This window comes from Lepisosteus oculatus, chromosome 25 (assembly GCF_040954835.1).
Source record: "Lepisosteus oculatus isolate fLepOcu1 chromosome 25, fLepOcu1.hap2, whole genome shotgun sequence".
NCBI classification, from domain to species: Eukaryota; Metazoa; Chordata; class Actinopteri; order Semionotiformes; family Lepisosteidae; genus Lepisosteus; species Lepisosteus oculatus.
This window is the reverse complement of record NC_090720.1, coordinates 12,458,799-12,472,338: the sequence shown is the minus strand read 5'-3', so window position 1 is coordinate 12,472,338 and position 13,540 is coordinate 12,458,799. Positions and strand designations below refer to the sequence as shown.

The 13,540-nt window shown below is 41.4% G+C and overlaps 1 protein-coding gene across 4 annotated transcripts in view; it reads left to right on the top strand.

Annotated features, from left to right (window-relative positions):
* The window catches only part of LOC102684573 (alpha-1,3-galactosyltransferase 2), a 41,229-nt gene that overhangs the window by 19,688 nt on the left and 8,001 nt on the right, over positions 1-13,540 (top strand). For 3 of the 4 annotated variants that reach the window (XM_015336812.2, XM_015336813.2, XM_015336810.2), the window contains 3 exons: positions 719-802; positions 3,283-3,378; positions 12,523-12,660. In XM_015336812.2, the coding sequence (XP_015192298.1) occupies positions 719-802; positions 3,283-3,378; positions 12,523-12,660 (318 nt within the window). Of the gene's footprint in view, positions 1-718; positions 803-3,282; positions 3,379-8,089; positions 8,534-12,522; positions 12,661-13,540 lie in introns of those variants that run through there. The other variant, XM_015336809.2, reaches the window with a different exon arrangement.

The window sequence follows — 13,540 nt, the reverse complement described above, 5'->3', positions numbered from 1 at the left end:
AAAAACTAGGAAACTGAATATTTGTTCCTTATTAGGAGTTTTTGAGGTTTTTGAGATGGTTTCAGGGTAGCAGCAAGGTCTGCAGTCACTGCTTAATGCCAGCAGCCATATCACCCTGCAACTCACAACTGGCAGCCCACTGGAGCTCAGCAGGTGTGAGCCTGGTCAGTACCTGGATGGGAGACCTCCTGGGAAAAACTAAGGCTGCTGCTGGAAGAGGTGTTAGTGGGGCCAGTAGGGGGTGCTCACCCTGCAGTTCATGTGGGTCCTAATGCCCCAATATAGTGACGGAGACACTATACTGTAAAACTGAGGTCCGAGAGTAGGGGTGTAACCCCTGTGTCGTGGCCAAATTTCCCATTGGCCCTTACCAACCATGGCCTTCTAATAATCCCCATCTCTGAGCTGGCTCCATCACTCTGCTCTCCTCCCCACTGAGAGCTGATGTGTGGTGAGCGTTCTGGTGGACTATGGCTGCCATCCCATCATCCAGGTGGGGCTGCACATTGGTGGTGGTGGAGGGGATTCCCATTACCTGTAAAGTGCTTTGAGTGGAGTGCCAGAAAAGCGCTATATAAGTGTAAGCAATTATTATTATTTTGTTCATCAGTAACTTCTGTATATGAAGCCATCAGCTTTAATGAAATGTTAGGTTATGTCTACGATGAAATTTCAGAATCCTAAATCTTAAACTCTCCTGTTCTTCCTTTTGTTCCAGGCAGTATCTCAAGGTCAAGAAAATATACCTTCTTTGCATCCCCATTGTACTTTTCATCGCCAGCTTTGGGCCTGTGTCTGTCAGGTAAGACCTGTCCCTGTCCCATCGAGAACAGCATCGCTCAGCTCAGGAACTCAGGAAATCTCGTCAAGCTAGTCAGCCTTTAAATCATCCCTGCTGAAGGTTTCCTTTTCAAGTGTAGTATGTTGTAATATCTTCTCTAATTTGCTGTAACTTCCTCATTTGTCATTTCTATTGGCTCATCAACACTGTATTATACAATATATGTAAAACTTGAACCACCCCCTAATATTTAGACTTTCCACTGTGCATAGTTTTACAGTTTTTACTTTATTTCTTGAATTTGATTTGCATAGTTAATTTTTGTTAACTTAGAATGTGAACAATTTATAATAAATGGAACGTAAACTATTTCTTCACGGACATTCCTTACTGCTGGACGATCTGAGTATTACTAGTCAAGACTTTTTATTGACTCAGTTCTTTTTTTTATGTGTATGAATTTGGATGTGAAGAATTCCTTTGTCCATTTCAAACATTCACAAGAAAAACTCTTTTGCTGCTGTGCACACATTGCTCCATTTTTAATCCAAGTGTTTTTCAAAACTCTTTAAAACTTCGTAGCATCTCTGTTCTAAGTCTGCATTGCCACCAGCTAGGTTTGCCTCTTCATGTTTTATAGCAACACAGATTTGTTTTATTTGTGCAGAAGACCTTGCTCCAGTCACCAAGTCACCAAAAAAAATCACTCCCTTCAGCAAAAAAAGTTGCTTGTGTGCACTACAGGCAGATATGATCTGTACTCACGCATACTTGGACATTTTCTTAGAAAGAAACTCTTAATATTTTTAGGTTTTGTAGTGCAGTACACAAGTCCCTAATATTGTATATCCTCTTTCTTTTGTATTAATGATATCTCTATGCAATAAGGTTGAATAAAGTGGTCATTGTGTCAAGGATATGGTCCACTTTGTGTGATGAGTTCCCAGTCCCCTAGTAGATTATACATCAAAACATGAATCATTTCCCTGCACACACAACCTCCTGAAGCAGTGACACTATTAACCACCTCTTATGTAATGATTAGATGAACATTAGAAACTGATCCAGCAATTGATCCTTTAATTGATCATTGATTCATTGAACAGTGAAGGGAACACTGGTCCATGAGAGCTGAAAGATTTTCTGATCTTTGTTCCCAGTGGATCTGTAAATGACTTAATTGATCAAACCACCTGTTTAATTGTTCTGAGTTGGATTGTATAAAACCTATGAGAGCTGTTGGATTTCTCTTAAGGCCAGGGTCTGGGATCCCTGCACTGTGGGATGTCGTAATAAGGCACATTTAGTGGTAGTAGGTGATTCCTAAGGGTGTGCATAAACAAGCTGGCGATTCCAAATGTAGAAATATAAACTGAAATGTCTCTACTATGTTCACTACATCTGTGAGCAAGATGGAGCTATAAAACTCCACACAGTTGTGCATGTGTCCAATATCTTGTAACGTGATATTTTAATAAGGTCTTAACTGCACCTCCAAGTCTAGTAAAGAAAAAGTGGAGTCTTCTTTAACCAGCCACATTGGTTTACAGTGCAGTAGCTCGAATTTTGCAGGCAATGTACTGAGACAAAGGTTAAACGGACATTGCTTGTGTTTGTTAACAATAATAATAATTGCTTACACTTATATAGTGCTTTTCTAGACACTACACTCAAAGCGCTTTACAGGTAATGGGGATCCCCTCCACCACCACCACCAATAGCAGCATCCACCTGGATGATGTGACAGCAGCCATAGTGCGCCAGAACACTCACCGCACATCAGTGTGGAGGAGAGCAGAGTAATGAAGCCAATTCATAGAGGGGGATTATTTGGAGGCCATGATTGGTAAAGGCCAATGGGAGATTTGGCCAGGACGCCAGGGTTACACCCCTACTCTTTTCGAGAAACGCCCTGGGATTTTTAATGACCACAGAGAGTCAGGACCTCGGTTTTACGTCTCATCCAAAGGACGGCGCCTGTTTACAGTATAGTGTCCCTGTCACTATACTGGGGCATTAGGACCCACATGCAGGGTGAGTGCAGGGTGAGTGCCCCCTGCTGGCCCCACTAACACCTCTTCCAGCAGCAACCTTAGTTTTTCCCAGGAGGTCTCCCATCCAGGTACTGACCAGGCTCACACCCGCTTAGCTTCAGTGGTCTGCTAGTTGTGAGTTGCAGGGTATCTACAGATTGGCCATGTGCAATATCCTGTCAACACAGGAGTCAACGTTCCTCCCTCCCCTTTTGCAATATCTAAGATCTGATAGCTGTAACAGCCTTGGGTTTTTGACTTCCCACATCCTTTCAGCTTGTCTGTGCAATAGTACCAGTTAGCTGTCTAGAAGGCGGGGATATGGCAATTTCACTTTACTCAGGAAGTAATGCAGCTCTAACAGCAACAGCCTCTTCTCTTTGTGTTTGGCTCTGAGCTTTTTGAACCACCCTTGTGTCAGCCAGTTAAGGCCCAGCCTAATTGTTTGTATATTGTGTTTATTTGCAGGTTCTTTGAAGGGTTCATTCCCATGGAAAAGTGCATTTTGCCTCCTGGGACAAAATTACGACCTGAAAATGATGTTGACAATTCCCTAGATCTGTGGTGAGTGCTGTGAAGGACTGTGTATTTCCAAAGAAAAAACATATTTTGCGGGCCTTTTCTGTACTTTTTAAACGCTCTTTCTCAGTGTAAGATTATGGCAACTAATGACTAATCACCAGCATGTTCCTATACTGTGGGACTTCTCTTACTGTAAGTCACAAAGCTCAGGGAACCTGAGTTCCTGTTCACGCAAGAGTGACTTCCTGTGAGATCAAAGAAATGTCCTGGCTTTATTACAATACATACCTTCGACAAACCACAAATGACACCTGTGTGAAAATTCCGGCTTCCAACACAATCAGTATACAATTATGCATCACAAGTAACAGTGTTTTGCTGACATTTTTGGTGACCCCTAGTGCTGATGCCTTTGCCATTGATGACGGTACTTTCTGCAAGCAGCTAGCTTAGTGTCTGATCGGCCTGGGGAAAGGATAAAGCAGCACTGTCTTCTCGTTCTCATTCTTCTCATTCCAGCCAAGCTCTGCATGTCTTAACTGGGTCAGTCAGTTTCTTAACTAAGAGCAGTGAACACGCTTTTCAGATCTGTGCTTTATTGATTATGCAAGGCTGCAGATCCCAGATCAGGAGGGTAATGGCTATTGAGGCCAGTACCAGCTATTGGTGTACAAACTGTCAGAGCTGCATGCAGGCTGGTGAGGTGCGATTTTACAGCTGCAGAACCTGAGGGAACCAGTGATCCTGGATTTGTTTGGTCTGTGTTCCAAACAGCCCAGTGTGTCAGTATGTAGTGCACAAAATGACCTGTTGTGGACATTTTTACAGTACACCTAAAAAGCTATTTGTACTCATTTCAGTCAAATGAGATTATTTCAATACTTCAGGTTCAAACCAGAAAACATACAAATGTAAGATCAAGTGGTCCAAGAATCCCATCCTGCTGATCCTTAATGGATCCAAGAGATACAGCTTTGACCTCCAAGATGTAAGTGATTCTGTGTAAAGAAGAGACTCCTGCTGACAGGCTTAAAATATGTTTGCAAGTACTTTCAGCTTTGGGTGGAAATTAATATACAGTACCAATAAATTGATTTGTGTTCGCAGTTGCTTGTAAGTGGAAAGCTTCGTATTTAATCGATACTGTATGTAGACTGAGCTGTACATACAGAAATGTCTTCACAAAAAACAAAAAAAGTTTGTAAGATACAGCGAGGTTTAACACTTTTATCCCCATTTTGAATAGTTAAGGCTCCAGAAGCCCCAATGAAAGTATGTGGCTCAAACACTTTCACAGCTTAAAACAAAATACACAGGTTGTTTTTTTTAGTAGTTCAAGCATATTATTAAACCCAGAGTAGAATTTCTATTTGTACTCATAGGAGGACTCACTCCTTGTGTTCAGTTAAACCTCCTGTGTAGCACAGCAACCGTTTTTCAATATGCAAACGTGCCTGTGCAACAGTGCCCAGTGGCACTGATCCTGTTCCAGAAGGTGATGTCATGTCGTCCCTTGAACCCTAGACTGTGTAGAATTCTCCCTCTGTGGAGGACCAAGTCTTGCAGTGTACAGAGTGGCTGCGTCTGCTCTGAGCCAGCTAGCTGCTGTGATTGTACAGTATCTTAGCAGAGCTGTTCCCATCTCACACACAGGTTAGTTGCGATTCCTAGTTTTCTCCCTCTGTGGAGGACCAAGTCTTGCAGTGTACAGAGTGGCTGTGTCTGCTTTGAGCCAGCTAGCTGCTGTGATTGTACAGTATCTTAGCAGAGCTGTTCCCATCTCGCACACAGGTTAGTTGCGATTCCTAGTTAGGAATCATACTTTCTAGTGTGGAATCGTATTTCTGGAATTTTACATTTGCATTCAGGTGATCGATTTGCGGAAAGGTGTTTCAAAAGGAGCAGTTTCAAACTTTTTAAAATCGCAAGGGTTATGGTCAATCTGGGTATGATTCTGTTCATCTAAAAACCCAGCTCATAAACCTCTGACATGATAATTATGATTCTCATAAAGTATTTATAAGATACATTATTAAGTGAGGGAGTGGTTAGCAGTGCTGGAGCTCTGGGTTTGCTTCCTGGGGTGCTGTCTGTGTGGAGTTTGTATGTTCCCCTCAGGTTTGTGTGGGTTTCCTCTGGGTGCTCCACCTTCCTCCAACAGACATGCTGGTAGATTAACCAGCTTCTGTTAAACTGACCTTGTTCTACAAAAACAATATTGCTGTAAGGAGGGTCACTGTCACTATAAAGAAAGTACAGATGAATAGTTTAAAACTAAGTACTTCCTGGAGATAAGCCCATTGTTAAACTTTTCAGATAAAGAAGAAAGCAAAAAGTCATGTAGAAACTTGGGAAACACAGCAGGCATCTTTTTTCACTGCAGTCAGACCAGCTAATCAGTTCATTAGCCAGATTGGACAGAGCATGCACAGGAGACTAGGAATATGATGGTTTCAAGATGTGTGTGGAGTTTGTATGTTCTCCCCATGTTCTTATGGGTTTCCTCCAGGTGTGTTAATTTCCTCCCACGGTCCCAACAAATACTGGTAGGTGTAGTGTGCTCTCTGAAGGCACCAGTTCTGTAGGGGTTGGGCATTTACTGGGACAATTATTAATTGTAGCAGTAAATCACAAAATGATTCTTTTGATGGCCTTAGAATCCAACCATGCGATATAACTCAAACAACGCACACACACACGGGTACTAATACACAAGGATACATTTATTAATACATAAAATATGCATATAAACCTAACCGATCTTATCGTGAGGGTTATCAGAATACAAAAGATATATATTCATTCAGTTATGAAGAGTTACATATATCAAGAGGACATACGTTCAGTATATCATTCATTTAGACCGTTTCGTAAATGCACTTGGTTATAACTTCTACATTAGATACTCAAAACAAGTACATAACTCTTAGGAATTAAATTGATATCAACTGGTTGGGATAACAATTGAATTCTCGAGCTGTAATGCATTGAAGTTGAATACTCATCCAATCTCTGGGGATTCAGATCTCCTGCAGGCTCTCTGGCTCCGTGCCAGGCTGTGCTGTGCAGCTTGTGACGATGCGCTGCTGATGCTCACTGACCGGCTAGTTAGTGTTGGCTTTAACTAGCACAGTTTGTGCACAGGAGAAAAGATGACTGTGGGTCCCAGCAGCTCAGGAAGAGGACCGGTTCATTCCTGATGAAGCGCTAGTTCTGAATAGTGATTCAGCTGTCCACAGTTCCGACCTGTTCACGAGGCCTGCTGCTGGTGCTAACCTCGGGTGGATCCTCTGGTTACTCTCTGGCAACCTCCACTCTAGACTCTTAGAACAGAGGAAAGTTCTGGCACTCGGACACACTGGCCGTTCCGTGGTTGTCCGGGCTAAGTCTCAGGATGGTCAGGGGGCGCGCTGCGAGAATGTCCTGCCCTTGGGCGCCTTCTGCTCTTGGGCCGTCCTGCCCTGGAATTCTCCTTTGAATTCCCTTTAGAATTGTCTCAGAATAGTCCACTACAGGCTCTCTGTGTTGCCTGTTTTTACCTGGAGGAACTTCAGGTCATTGATTGGCTGAAAGTTCCATGGGCATCAGAGTCCCAGGTGGGTTACTCGGCCCTACCAGTCCCTGATTGGTTGATCAAGGTGAGATATGAATCACTTACTCCTGACACTTGGAATGCAGTCCAGGTGTCCATCTGGCACTCCCTAGACAGATAGGCGCCAATGGATGAGCATTGATCATGATAGCCAGGCTTAGCTAAGTGCATCCTCCTGTGGGAGCTGTCCCTTATCAAAAGAAAACATCTTTAAATCAGCCTGCATGAATAGCTTGAAGAGAGAGATAAGGCCTCATTTGGGAAAGCCCAACAACACTTAATTCTGTCTTATTAATAAGCCTCGCCGCTACATAGGTTAATTGGCTTCTGGTAAGACTGGCACTAGTGTGAGTGTGTGTGCATGCCTGTCTGTTTGCCCTACAATGGGCTGCCCCAGTATTACAGATTAATTATAGAACAGAACTTGTTTCCATCCAACCTCTCATATATATATATAATGGTGAACACAACAAGCACTCCAACCATATGCAGGGTTTAATAATGATAATTGGAAGAATAAAATAACGATGCTTCCTTTGTTTTTCTGAACAAGGACCAAGACAGGCAAGAAAGAGCCCACGTCAAGCTTGGCCTCAGTAAGCAATTTATCAGTGTTTTCTTTCAGCAAAATAAATTGTTGAATTAATGATACAAATAAATCATTCACCGAGATAACATTTATGAATATTACATCATTCCCTCACTTACTCTTATTCTAATTAATCTCACGGTTGAGAAAGAGAGGTAGGTAGATAGATTAGTAGAGATTATAGTTCTTTTGTGCTTTGAATGTTCTGCTCCATCCCATATCGTAACTGTACTCTTAATATGTGTTTGTGTCAAAAATACATGACTTTTTTATCAGCTCTTGCATTAGCTGATAAAGTATAGAGAGACTGGCTTTGAACGAGTCTTAGTTGGCGCAAATGAGCTTGCGAATGACTTGGAGGTAACCCAAGAATTCCAAACGAATTGCAAAAGAGAAAAAGACTCTTTAGTTACCAGTTTGCTGATGACCCTGTTACCGATCCCAAGGATTCTTACAAGGTACACTGCTTCAGCCAAGTCTTAGACAAGGCTATGCGGTCTTTGGAGCCACAGTTTAAGCAGTGGAAAAAACCTGTTTATTTATTTGGCTTTTTGAGTAAATTTAAACAAATTCCAAAGGAGGAATTACAAAAACATGCTGCAGATTTGGAAAATTGCGGTAACAAATGTTAAGCTCATTCAGGAAAACGAACTTGTCAAGTCTGTAAAGTTAGCAGAGTTAGATGGCCATATAGTGGTCAAGGAAATAGAAACACTGCAGCCAATTCTTCCTTCTTCATACTTTGGAAAGCCTTTGAAAATCGTGGAATTCCTTGCTTTGAATGAGAGAGCTACTGGATTTCCATTTTTTGACATTTGTTTGACATTTCTGATAATTCCAGTCAAAGTGGCGTCAGGGGAAAGAAGCTTTTCCAAATTAAATTTGATCAAATCTCATCTAAGGTCAAACATGCTCCAAGATAGACTCAACAGCCTTGCAATATTATCCACAGAAGGTGATGAAGCAAAAAACTTAAACTTTGAGGTTGCAGAACAGAAACCAAGACACATTTCTTTGTAAGTATTGTTTCATTTTAACACATTTTATGTCAAAATATAAGCTAATAAATATAGATATTTATATATAATGTAATAGCATATATTCCTGATACCTAATTTGAAACAATTTTAAGTCCAGGAGGCCCCACCAAAATAGGCCAAATGGGGTCCCACATTTGCTAAGACTCCACACATGGTATAAGCACCTTATGTGTACAACATTTTCTGTCCTTCTTTAAAGTCAAATTAGCAGTGGCTACACACATTTTGAGGTCATTAAAATTAAATTGACTACACGTGTCACTTTTTTTTCATGCAGAGGGAAATGTAATTTGTTTGTTAAACGGGTATGGTTCAGCAGGAGCAAAAAAAGGAATTGATAACATGGTGATAAACCCAGTGCTATCTGTCATTCCTACTGCTGGAGCACTGAAGGACACACTAGAGTCACCATGGCAACTGGCCGGACCTCAGCTAGACCTGCCAGTCAGCTGGTCGCTGTGGCCATGCCCTCTGGCAGGAGATCCGTTTCACCTGTGTGCAGGTAACCTCCACACCTGTCTCACGGGGAAAAGGCCAATTAAGCCCTGCGCTCAGTCTAACAGTTTTGGCCCCAAAGCCTCAAAATTCCCTGCTCTGTGACCTTTTGGATTTTTCTTCTGGTTTGTCCCATGGATCTCTCTGCTCTGAACTTGCTCTGTTGTTTTGGGTTTTGCTTTTCCACTTGTTTGCTTGTCTGCCTGTGTTTGGATTCTCCTTGAGCCCCTGGGGTGGTATGTTACTAAGGAGCTACCAGTGTCGTTAAACTATCCTTAGCGCCCATAGTACCTCCAAAGATCTATGCAGTAGTGAGTGTGCTGTTTTTCCGTTTAGCATTCATGTTAGCGGCCAGACCCAGTACTCCACCCTCTATTCCAGTAACCTCACCCTTCATGACTGGTTATTCAAGACCGCCCCCTTGGTGCATTAGCATAATCTGAAGGATGAAACAGGTCTCATTCTCAAATGGACAAAACATGCTTGAATGACTGATCCTGGGAAACGCACTCTTGAGAGCGCCTGAAGCCAACGCTGAGGCATTAGTTGTTTAGGATATAAGCCCTAAGTGTTTCCTGCTTACTGAGACACGTTGAAGATGTAGAACTGCTACCTAAAAATGGACCCATTTTGAGGATAAGCTGCTGCACTTGACCATTTGCTTTAGGTTTCACAAATGACTGCAGCTAAGTTAGGTTTGACAAGGAAAAAGAAGTCCGTTACTGATGTTCATATCCTGTGTTGCATGCGAGGGGCTGTGCAGGAGTTCCCTCTCCTGTTCCTGCTGGGCCCAGCTGAGCACTCGGCTGAGTTATCAACACCTTCATAGAGCCAACAGCAGGTTGAATTTGAACTCTTGAACTCTTGATTTGAACTCTTCTTCAATGTGAAGGCAGTGCCGTTTAGCTAGTTTGTTTCTTCGGTAGCTTCAAATCTCTTATCTTTGAGTACAAAAAATACAAAGGTTCTAACTTTGGCGACTCGTTGACTCAATTCAGAACTGAAGTACAGAGCTGAGCTGTAATGAAAACCAGCAGGTGTGGGAGTCCCTACAACTGGAGTTGGGAACCCCTGGGCTATAGAAAAGCAAAAACATTTAGAATAGTGTGTTTTAATATGATTATATAATAATAATAATTGCTTACACTTATATAGCGCTTTTCTGGACACTCCACTCAAAGCGCTTTATAGGTAATGGGGATCCCCTCCACCACCACCAATGTGCAGCATCCACCTGGATGATGCGACGGCAGCCATAGTGCGCCAGAACGCTCACCACACACCAGCTCTCAGTGGGGAGGAGAGCAGAGTAATGTAGCCAATTCAGAGATGGGGATTATTAGGAGGCCATGATTGGAAAGGACCAATGGGAAATTTGGCCAAGACGCCGGGGTTACACCCCTACTCTTTTCGAGAAACGCCCTGGGATTTTTAATGACCACAGAGAGTCAGGACCTCGGTTTTATGTCTCATCCGAAGGGCGGCTCCTGTTTACAGTATAGTGTCCCCCTCACTATACTGGGGCATTAGGACCTACACAGACTGCGCCCCCCTGCTGCCCCCACTAACACCTCTTCCAGGGGCAACCTTAGTTTTTCCCAGGAGGTCTCCCATCCAGGTACTGACCAGGCTCACACCTGCTTAGCTTCAGTGGGTTGCCAGTTGTAAATTGCAGGGTGATATGGCTGCTGGCCATATTAATTCATATTAATAATATGCTGCACATATTATGTGTATATATAATATGTTATGTTTACATTTTATTTATATGAATATATTGCATAATATGATCTCGTTTTTTAAAACACAACAGATCCCAATGCTCTTTATTTTTTAAGTATCAGAAAAAAATCTAAATGGATACTGAATACTGTTTCCACTGCTGGCGGCACTTCCCTATGTGCTAAACTGCTATTTGCAGGACCAGCCCAGATAGGACTGACACCATCGACAGAGCAGAGAGTGATTAGCTAATACCTAACAGCAGGGTAGGGATACAGGAACACAGGGGGCTGTTTCCAAATGGGACATGTAAGTCTTTTAATGTAAAAGCAAATAAACCGAAAGCTAAATTAAATAAGTAGACTTTGCACTTCATTGAGTAAACTCCAAATCTGTCTCTTCCAAGGCGGAAATGATTTTGTGTTTGGTTTGGGATATTTGATCTAGATAATGCCAGCATCTCTTCACTTTCTTATGTAAACAATGTCAGGGATGTCACAGTGTTAGTGATTCCAAATCTTTTTTTTTTCAAATGTAAAATAAAGATGGGCTCTTCAATTCCAAAAACATTTTCTGTGTTACTAAAGAGCAACTACCTTTTTGAAGCCAAATACATCCAGTGTTTTATTTGTGACTGAGCTTCACCAAATTCACAAAAAATAAACCCCTATTACTGATAATAGTCACCAATCCCTCATCAAAGAAGTTTCATTTTTGCTATACTAATAAATAATATTTATTGCTAGAATTAAAAGTAAATATATAAATGAAGAAATGACAAAGTTTTTGCAAATAAACATTCTACCTGTCCATGCTACCTTAATTAAGGATCAGTTTCTATCAACCAGTGATGGGCAGAATGACCTCCACATGCTAGCGAGCTTTCTTATGTCCATTTGTTGATTTAAATTAAAAACAAAACTTGAGAGCAAAGGATGGGGTACCGGCAAAAGATTTCTAACCAGTAAGTTAATTTGAGGATCTCAACCAGCCATTTTGTGAAGAATCACAGGATATCATCTTCATCAGACAGCAGAAAAACCCACTATCTTAATTAAAATTCACATAAAGTAGCAAGCAAAGAATAAGAAGAATATTACAACTGTGCAGAATTGATCAACATGTCTAGTTATCACAATAGAAAATATAGAGCAGACAAATATTAGTTCTGAAAGCTTGGAACGAATACAGTATGCCAAAACTCGTTGGTAGATCTATTTTATAATAGGGAGTTAAAGGGCAACAAGAATTATAATCATGTTTTCAATGTTATAAAATATAGAAACATAAAAATTCTAAAGATGTAAAAATGAATGGCCTAAGCTTATCAAAGGGTGTTCGATTTTTTTTTAAAGTCATCCAACATGAGTTAATAAAAATCAAGAGATCACTGAAAACTCGCAAAGTAGATTTTGTCTTCTGTAAAGAAGATGACTGGGCAGAAAATGTAATCCTTTAATCTTAAGTCTTTAAATGACCCTAAAATGGTGTGTGCTTGGTGTTTTAGTTTCTAATGGGCTCAACTCAGAAAATGTTCTAAGTGAATCAGGAAACTAACAGGCAAATCTGGCACTGATTGAGTGGAAGATGGGAAAGTATACTGTAGCTTCTAACCTTCCAGTGGTTTTGGGGTGTATGCTATCTGGTTACTTTTTGTGTGGTAAACAGACCATCATAACTTGTCATTTGTTCCAATTGAACAAAGAGTTAAAGAGCAAACTGCTCAAAATGTTTGTCTTTTCTTTCAGGTCCAGGACAGACGTCCAGACATGCACGTACTGGAGAGCTCCAGTCATCTGGGACGGCATGTTTAACCCGGAATACTACGATGTGTTTTACAGAAAGCAAAACACCTCTGTTGCATTGACCGTATTTGCTGTTGGCAAGTATGTAGTTTTTTTTTTCCAACGATGTAACTGTTTGTTGGCCAGCTAGTCTTCCTCTGCTCTGATGAGATGTCTTTTTTGACATTTTGAGCAATAAGTGAAAAATAGTCAGGTTAGACTTAAAGTGAAATGCATGATTTAATATTGTAGATAATTTATAGGCAATCTTCCTGTTTAAAGCCCTAATGTAAAATAAGACTCCTCTTATAAATCTGGGAAAACAGCAAGTAACCCACTGCTCCATAGCTTGCTGTGACTGGCTACTTGAATTTTCTTACTGCATTTTTAAAAAGAAAATCGAAGAAGCTCCTATTTTTATGAGGTCAAGATATCTTGGCCTTGTGAGGCTGCTTCATGATGTTGAGCTTTGTCATGAATTCTACATGTAAGGTCATGCTTTTATCTGGATGTGATGCACAATATTAATCAATGAAATCTGTTTGTTTTACAACATGTTTTACAAAAGTAAGGCAGTGAGCACAACTTGTCTTAGAGTCATAAAGCATTATGCAACACAGAAGGGCTACAAATCTGAGGTGACCATGTGGCCCCTCATGCTTCTTCTGTGTAAATGCATTCTTCTGTCTGGAATGCTCCTTAACTGCATTTCCCTTGTATACATTGGGCTACAATGCGGTGGGAAACTGCCCCATTGTTTGCTGGCTACTCTGAATCGATAGAGAAGAGTAGCCATCAAGATCCTTGGAGCTTGAAAGGAGAAATGAAAGAGGAGGGAATGGAGTTATGTTACCCCTGTATCTTCTCGTATGCAGAGGTGGAGATAGAGCATCCCACTCCTTACTGGTCTGTTGGCGCTGTTGGTATAGGGTTTCAGGAGTAACCTAAGACTTATTCACATATGTTGTTGGGAAGCCTTGTG